The 9,460-nt window shown below is 37.7% G+C and overlaps 1 protein-coding gene across 1 annotated transcript in view; it reads left to right on the forward strand.

Moving 5' to 3' along the window:
- Nucleotides 1-2,315: 2,315 nt before the first annotated feature.
- The window catches only part of notum1a (notum, palmitoleoyl-protein carboxylesterase a), a 10,805-nt gene continuing 3,660 nt past the window's right edge, over nucleotides 2,316-9,460 (forward strand). Inside the window, exons 1-6 of the mRNA XM_016468263.1 lie at nucleotides 2,316-2,838; nucleotides 6,442-6,494; nucleotides 6,614-6,709; nucleotides 6,895-6,955; nucleotides 7,070-7,128; nucleotides 9,237-9,339. Coding sequence (XP_016323749.1) covers nucleotides 2,486-2,838; nucleotides 6,442-6,494; nucleotides 6,614-6,709; nucleotides 6,895-6,955; nucleotides 7,070-7,128; nucleotides 9,237-9,339 — 725 coding nt within the window. The 5' untranslated portion in view covers nucleotides 2,316-2,485. The remainder of the gene's footprint in view (nucleotides 2,839-6,441; nucleotides 6,495-6,613; nucleotides 6,710-6,894; nucleotides 6,956-7,069; nucleotides 7,129-9,236; nucleotides 9,340-9,460) is intronic.

Consider the following 9,460-nt stretch of genomic DNA (forward strand, 5'->3'; position numbering starts at 1 on the left):
ACTATTAAACAATATTCTCTGAATCGTGTACAACATTTAAAATGCCATCAAAATGTCAAAATCACATCATGATGGTTACTTCAATGCTTGGGTATTCACATCATGATGGTTATTTAAACTCAAATGTACATGAACACTTAATGGCCTCTATTTTTATTTATTTATTTATTTATTTATTTTACAATTGGCAGCATAAATTGACAGCATACATTCTGTTTTTATTGTGGAATCAAGCAAATCATCATTGAGTAAGTACTTAGTTATTTATTTAGTTTGTTAGTTAGTTATTAATTTACTTTAAAAGAATGACATTAAAACGTATTGAAAATGCGTGCCAGTACTTTTTAGTGTTTTTAATCGGTTCGGTTTCACACAGATGTCCTAGTGGAGTAACCACAGGTGTAGAAAATCACATTAATTATCAAAATGGGTCCACTGACAATCACAAATAAGCCTACTGTTTGTCTTTTTTTTTTTTTAAGTGTTTTATTATTTTAAAGTTTTAGTTTAATATTAAACATATTTCATATTTAATCTGATATTTCATTAGCAAATTAATGCTGTTTATTATTATTATTATTGTATTTTTTATTTATTTATTTTTAAGCAAGTGTCCCAGTACTTTTTGCAGCCAACGTTGGACAGACGGACTATGGGCTTGAGTGTTTTAATGGTCCATGTATCTACGTCTGAATAGTGTCTGATCTATTCTTCAAGTGTTTAGCATCTGAACAAAGGAGGACTCGCGGTAAGTGACGGAATGAATCGACGCCAATGGGCGAGTTCCCCCGTTTCCACGGCACTGCATGCATAAAAGTGAGAGCAGTGGTCTGAAACAACAGGCTTGGGTAAAGTTAAGTGTCGCGTTAACACCAGCCACTTGACACCCTTTTATCTCACAGCTCAGTGACCGATTAATGGCCGGAGCAGGAATCCAGCGAACTCCATTACATTAATGCGATGTGTGAAACACTTTAATGAAGACATCATTGTAAAGGCAGAGAGAATTAAAGGTCTCGAGTGAATAAAATTAAATTAAAATAAGCGAGATGAAATGAATAGAGCAGCACAAGCCTTAAACCGTGGTGACGAAAAGTGAATTTGCTTGTTTGACTGACAACGTGATAAAAAAAAAGCATTTACTCTAGCAAGGAAACATTTAGTTTAGCCACAAAAAAAGGAACATTCCTGTAAGGTGCGGGTTTCCCTTCCGACTCCAAATCTATACAGCAGAGGGAAAGTCTGGACGGGGCTTCATACGGGTGGAGGATGATGACTGACTCCTTTGATCTTCAGGGGCCCCGTCAACAGACTCTTGTAGATAAAAAAAAAAGTCGCGGAATCTCTATACTGACAAAAATACCTGCATAAGTTCGCAGTGAAGACATATGGGGAAAGTAAAAAAAAAAAGCGCAAACTACACTGGACCTAGTGGAGGAAATTCGTTACAAAAGAGTTGCATAAATGTTATATTTAAATGTTAGAGTTAGAGAGTCGGACTCGTAACCCAAAGGTTGTGGGTTCGAGTCTCGTACCGGCAGGGGTTGTAGGGGGGGGGAGTGAATGTACAGCGCTCTCTCCCACCTTCAATACCACGACTGAGGTGCCCTTGAGCAAGGCACTGAACCCCCAACTGCTCCCCGGACCCCGCAGCATAAATGGCTGCACACTGCCCCGGGTGTGTGTTCACGGTGTGTGTGTGTGTTCACTGCTGTGTGTGTGCACTTTGGATGGGTTAAATGCAGAGCACTAATTCCGAGTATGGGTCACCATACTTGGCCACATGTCACTTCATAACATTTATATAAAGCGCACACAATATTGCTACTTTATTATTAGGTTATATATATAGGAATATTACTATATATATATAACCTAATAATAAAGTAGCAATATTGTGTGCGTTTTAGGTTCCACTGCCGCTTGTAGATTCTCACGCTATTCGTGTTGCATATATTTATTTATTTTTTTTCCAATGCACGAAAGCCGTGTGTATCCGAAGAGTCTTATTCTCACTCTATAAATTCGCGTGGATTAGGAAACAGGCATTTCGATGCCAATAAAAGCTACCACATCAAGTAAAATATCGTAGATCAAAAGGACCAAACTATGGGCATTTTTTTCAATAAATGAAAAGGACAGAAATCAGTGCGCCTGGATCACGCCCCGTTGCACTGCCCTCCACGGCGATTGGTCCATGCGAAAGAGAGCAGGGTTAAAACCCAGAGCGGCTAAATACACAGATATTGAACAGAAGAGCACGCCACAGTCCGTTTAGGAGTTTCTTGGCAGTGGAGGAACCAGTCTATTGAACATTAGAAAGAAAAAAAAAAAACATAAAGGACTCCTAAGTTTTGCACTGAGAAAGCTCACCTGTTCATCTCACTTAAGTTACTTAGGCTTTGTGTAACTGTTTTGCTGTTGAATTTTGTGTAACCGGTTCTGCAGATTTTCAGGAAACTCTCAGGATTTGCAGGAAAGCGTGATGGAGTGCAGGCGGCCGCAGAGGAGCATAAGGGTGCTGGATGTCTTTCACTGGGCTGTGATGCTGGGGTTGATTCAGTCCGGCGCGCTCGGCGCGAGGAAATTGCGCGGAGGGCGAAACCCGCAGCCGCGGCGAGCGCTTCCCTCCGCTCATTACCGGGACCGTGCCGAAACCACCGAGAGCTTCTCACTGGATTTCACAGCTGTTGAAGAAAACATGGACAATTTCATGACTCAGGTGAAGAACTTGGCGCAGTCCCTCTACCCCTGCTCGGCCCAGAAGCTCGACTACGAGATGAAGCTACATTTCCTGGAGAATACATCAGTCACCTGTAACGACGGGACCCCAGCAGGGTAAGACAGCAAGCCGGTTACAATCACAAACCTCAGGTAACCCAATGGTCTGCCAACTTAGTCTATTTGGGCATCACAGGCGCATGCAGCACTGCATCATCTGCGCGCTCAGATTCACACCCTAATCTCATCCGTTATTGTTACTAAAGTAGGCTAGGATAAAACTTTGTTAACTTGAGCCATCAGTGCCATAAACTATCAACAGAAAGATTGTACGTTTCTTACATCGTCAGAAGAGTTATATTATTATGATTCTACTGACAGTACCTGTGGTATTTCAAACTATATGCATATGGCTATGTTTTTTTATACCCCTAAAGACAGTTTTTGTGTGTCCATCCACCTTGTCACAACAATTTCTGTCATTGCTTCCTGATTTCACTTGGTGTTTCAAAATCAATTGCTTAAGAAAGTGCTTTGGCATCACTGCATTGGTTTTACTTAATCTTATGGCAGCAATTACAGTTAAGTTGTTCATTTCAATTTGTTGACATATTCATGAATTGAGATGAATTCATGAAGTGAGAGTTTGTTGTCTAGTACAGTCTAAGTCAGTCTACATCTAATAGGTTTTGACATCCATTTATCTGGAGAAAGACAATGGCATGACACTTTCATGTTAAATCAGGATTTATTAAAACACAAGTGTAATATTAATATTAAAACAATAATACAATTGTGGGATGAAGATGTCAGAGCAAGTTGTGCACGCCAGGACCAGGTTGAGAAGACTTGCAAGGGAATCACTAGAATAAATAGGAATACAGTGACAGGTGGGTGGGGCTTGTGTAGAGTAAGAAGGAGATATGTGCGTTAATATGATCTATAGAGTTTACAGTATATGCAAAATAACTGCATTGGAGTTGATGTGCAGCTGAGGTAGACATGACAAATCTATAGTAGAAATGCCTGATTTCAGTGACATCTCCAACTGGCTTTTGCAGACCTGCCACTGCTGATCTTTTAGAATTAATATCCATTTTATTTGATGCTATAACAGAAAAAGCTGTCTATGTCTCTGAAAATGTCAGAGCAAGTTCAAAACCATCATGAGGGACACATCGTCCCCAGAGTAGTGGTCAATCCTTATGGGTTTTCAATGACCAGTTCTGAAACATTAACATTCCTCCACCCACACCTTCCAAGTATTGCACCAATTTTCACTTTGTTTGGATTTTTGAATGCGTCACTTTTCTGGCATACCTGGTGACTGAAACTCCACTCAAGATACTGAGGTCAAAACAACATGAGCTAATTGGTTATATTGCCCAATCACTATAGGGTATATAGGGGAATTCTTATAAGAGCGGGATATTGGATATTGGGGCAGTATATCGCTTGGGTTTAGACAATATAACTACCATGTTCGAAATGACTGTTATGTACATTATTTACAATATGAATAATTTATTAGGCACCAGACACATAATTACATGACATACCTGAGCCTCTGCTGTCTTAAATTTAAATCTTAAGCACTTAAGTTAAAAAGTTAGACTCTTGTAAAATGTAAAAGTGGGGACAGATGTACAGAAGTAGAAAACTTGATCCAGCTGTGCGTAAGTACTCTTTCCTTGCGACAGTACAGTGTATAGGCCAATATTGCCAGTGGAAAATAATCTAACGATATCTTTAAATAATGTAAAATCTTGTAAATCTGTCAATGTATCCTGTACTGCATTTCCTTATTTTACATGATCCTTTTGGGTCTTGATCATACTATTCTCCAGCATCGTGTTATGAAATTACATATTATCATGCAACAAATAAAATCCTATCTGCTGCTATAAGGGTTGTCAAACAACTGACATTCAAAAACGTGTTATACGAAGCAACTTAAGCATACTTTATGAATATCACATTTATGCACATCACAGTGTTTTGGATTAAGGGATATCCACAGGGATATGGGTTTTCAAATTTGATTGCATTTATAATTAACATTATTAATGCTAGATGCAAAGAATCTCTACACAAGATCTAGTTAAATGATGAAGTGGGAATCTAAAAGCTTGAAGTAGCCTATATATATATATATATAGTAGCAAACCGGCATTAATTGATCATCTGTTTCTGAGATTCTGACTTGCAAATTCCTGATGTTCCCAATTACGAATCATAATTAATATGCTTGAGTAGTCTAGAGTTCTTTTATGCTTTGCTACCAGGGAATCAGAGCTGGCATAAACTCTGACTCTGGGAACATGCGAACGGTGAGTAGACGCTCTTCAATGCACCGAAGCTGCAATATTTTTTTGGCAGCAGCCTGCGTTCTTTCTCAGATCTGCAGTCAGTGCTTGTAGAGAAGGTCTCATGTGGGTCGTGTGATATGCTGTTACACATGGATGGACTCCACTCATGGATTCCCCAAGTTCTCTGGAACTCAAAATCATTCCTATATACTACAGAAAACTATTTAGGGTTGTCCTAATCTTTCTGCATTTAAAACTTGTTCAGGTTAAGTTTCTGAGGGCTGGCAGACTTGTAGCCCAAGCTTTATAAGTTGTAATGTAACGAAGCATACATCGTTAGCGTGTAAGTAGTGGTGAGGTGGGTAACAGTGAGAAATGTACACCATATGCCAAAGATGTGGTCACCAGTGGCATAAATTGGATGCATATTTAAGCTGTCTTTAATTATGGCAGACTGATGCCCCTCAAAGTAACAAACTGAACCACAACTGTAACTTTTCTCACACAAGCAAAAATGACTGAAGTTTGAGATAGACTGAGTTTACACAATAGCTGAATGCCCTCTTGTGGATACTGTGAACATTGCATAGAAAATCAAGTGTGAACTGAATGAAAATGTATTCTAGTATAATTTATAATAAATGCATCAACTGAACTTTAGAGTGCTTTTTGACTCACTTATAAGACTTAAGTACGTTTTTATGTGTAATTTCAAAATGACTTGCGTTGAAATGTGATTAAAGTTTACTGTTGAATGTATTGACAAAAATGTATGGTATACTAAAATATACTTTAATGTAATTTCTATTGAAATTTGTATGTCATGTATTTAAATATATATGTTGTAACAATTTTGTAACGATGGAGATGCAATTTAGTATATTTAAAATATACTAACTTTACATGTAATATTGAATAACACTATGGTTAAAAACAATCATATGTGCTTTAGGATGTTAGTCAACACATCAAAATAAGTGTATTTCTTTAAAACATGATGAAAGATTATTAAAACATGATTTAAAATGTATTTTAAATTTAAACTTGACATTATTACAAAGTGCACTTTTTAAAAGTGTGCTTACAAATAGTCATAAGTACACTTAAGTGGGCCTTTATTTCAATAATATTATATCATCTGCATGTACAGCTTATGTACATGCACACACACACACACACAGACACACACACATACTTTTATGACCTGAATGTGCTGCACATTCACTCATTGTCTGTTTAGGATTAGAATAATAAAAAGTGTATTTTGTTAACAGATTACCTGATAACAATAACAATAGGAACAATATAATTCAGAACTAAATGTAATACTTTACTGAATTTATAAATAGGCAGTGCTTTGCATATATAAGTTGTAAGTATAGGTTTAATGTAAGTATCTGCTTTATTGCAGGTACTACCTGAAGGAGTCCAAAGGAAGCAGAAGGTGGTTAATATTTCTGGAGGGTAAGTGTGAAGCGTTCAATCATCAGAATTACTTCGGTAGAATTCAGACTATATTTTCGCAGCATTGTGTGTATCTGTCAGGAAGATCATGTAAGACACTCATCTCTCTCCCTCTGCAGGTGGCTGGTACTGCTTCAACAAAGAGAACTGTGACAGCAGATACGAGACCATGAGGAGGCTCATGAGCTCCTCCAAATGGCCACAAACTAAAACAGGTTAGAAATGCCAACAGTCTTTCAACTGAAACTCCATTTCTAATAATATTACTACAAAGGCTTATTCACACCCAGATCAAATTCTTGGCGCAATAAACACACATAAACTAGATTTCAAAACGAGATTATTCTGATTTCTGTTATTTTGTATAATTTCATAATGTATGTCTTTATTTTAACTTTAGGCACAGGAATACTGTCTTCGCTTCCAGAGGAAAACCCACACTGGTGGAATGCCAACATGGTGTGAGTATCCCACTATGTTTGTGTTAAAGAGAAGTAAATATTCTGTTACTTCTCCCTATTTGGGTGATTTTCATAAAGATTTCGGACCTAAAATCTTTGTTTATGACTTTTTAGGTTCATCCCATATTGCTCAAGTGATGTATGGAGTGGAGCCACACCAAAAACTGATCAAAGTAAGACTCCTTACCTAACAGATGATACATTCACTAATATGGTATACACAGCTTACAATGCACAGATGAAATTTCACTTTAACCTGAGAGAAAAAGAAGAATATTTTATGATTTTGAAATAAATAAATAAATAAATAAATAAATAAACAAAAGTTTACAGAAAAAATAAGAAATATTAACGTTTTTTTTAACATTTATAGGTAACTGCTTTGTTTTGCCCATCGTTTCCATTCAGATCATTCTCAATTATGCTGAATAACACGGACAATCCAATTTTGCCCAAACGTGTGGATTTCATGCTAGCTCAAGTGTAAATTCATGAAATTCATAAAATTTATTAATGCTAATTTAATTTGTAATGAAAAATGTACTAAATATGACAGGAATGTCATATTTACAATCCCACATGCTTGTAAAGCGCATTGGGTGTACAACAATACACAATAAAGCGCTATATAAATGCATCATTCATTCAGGAATACTAAATAAGATATTTTCACTATTATAATTTAATTATAAATATAATTTAATACGATTTTTAACTAGTGGTCTCAGACTTTTTTCTCTTTTGTCTCTTTTGCTCACCAAGGCTGCATTTTTTTGAACAATCAGTAAATCAGTAAATAACAGCAATATTGTGAAATATTTTTTAATAAAAAAGTAATAATTAAAAAAAAAAAAATATATATATATATATATATTCAAAAATGTATTAATGTGGTAGCAAAGTGGAATTTTCAGCATCATTACTCCCGTCTTCAGTGTTACATGATCCTTCAGAAATCATTCTAATATGCTGATTTGCTGCTCAAAAAAACATTTCGTAAAGGGGTCATATGATGCGATTTCAATTTTTCCTTTCTCTTTGGAGTTTTACAAGCTCTTGGTGCATAAAGAAGATCTGTAAATTTGCAAAGACTAAAGTCTCAAATCCAAAGAGATATTCTTTATAAAAGTTAAGTCAACCATGCCTACCTAAAACAGCTCGTTCTAACACGCCCCCACATGTCTACGTCACAATGTGGACGAAGCAGAGTCCAGCCCAGGGTCGTCACATGTGGTTGCTGCAAGCCTCTGCTTACTCTAGCCGCCGGCCTCCACTCACTCTAGCCGCCGGTCTCCGCTCACTAAAGCCGTCGACCTCCGCTCACTCTAGCCGCCGGCCTCCGCTCACTAAAGCCGTTGGCCTCTGCTCACTCTAGCCGCCGGCCTCCGCTCACTAAAGCTGTCGGCCTCCGCTCACTCTAGCCGCCGGCCTCCGCTCACTAAAGCCGCCGGCCTCCGCTCACTCAAGCTGCCGGCCTCCACTCACTAAAGCCGTCGGCCTCCGCTCACTCAAGCCGCCCGCTCTTATGGAAGGACACGACTAGAAATCAGTGGTTAAGTTGTATTTACAACACTGTTCCAGAGCAGTTCAACCCAAATATTAAGATGTGTGCAGCACATTTTATGGAGGACTGTTTCCTGATCCTGGGAGAGTAGACAACAATGCCGGCTGTTCTGACTCACAGACTGTAAGTACGTTTTCATTTAAAAGATGTGCCACTGATGATTCACACGCGAGTTTTGAGCAGTGTAGAGTAGCGCTTGTTGTTTGTCATTTCTCCGATCACAAATGCATACATGGTTTTATGTTTACGCGATGCAACGCAGCATTTCAGAAAGGCGGGGCATAGAGGAGAAACAATAATGTACAGTATGTGGTAAATGATGTGTTTAAACCGCATAAACACATTTCATTACACCAAATACACAAAATAATGTTCTTTTTAGCAGCATCATATGACCCCTTTAATTTCAATGTTGAAAACTGTTGTGCTGCTTCATATTTTTGAACAGAAAGTTCAAATGCTCTGCATTTTTTGAAACAGAAATCAGTTGTAACATAACAAATGTCTTTATTGTCACTTTTGACCAAATTAATGTATCATTGCTGAATAAAAGTTATATCTATTTTAAAAAATCGTAATGACCCAAAACGTTTGATTATTATATCAAAGTATCAATATATTACCACTTGATTCCATCACTGTATAGCAGTCCAACACATAGCTGTTATAAGTTAGTTAGAACTAGTTGTCATTAACTTCTTGTTTTTTTATGTACAGATGACTATGCGTTCATGGGTTCACTGATCATAAAGGAAGTTGTAAAGGACCTGCTAACAAAGGGTCTGGACAATGCTAAGATACTGCTGTTAGCTGGAAGCAGGTGAGTCCACATTGCAGACCATGGTTTATGAGTTTGATATGCATGACCATAGCCGCGGGAACGTATTTTGAGCTGGGGGGGCTGAGAAATAAAACTCAGAAATAAAAAGGGGGGGGGGCAC

The sequence above is a fragment of the Sinocyclocheilus anshuiensis genome, unplaced genomic scaffold, assembly GCF_001515605.1.
Source record: "Sinocyclocheilus anshuiensis isolate Anshui unplaced genomic scaffold, SAMN03320099.WGS_v1.1 scaffold173, whole genome shotgun sequence".
Taxonomy (NCBI): Eukaryota; Metazoa; Chordata; class Actinopteri; order Cypriniformes; family Cyprinidae; genus Sinocyclocheilus; species Sinocyclocheilus anshuiensis.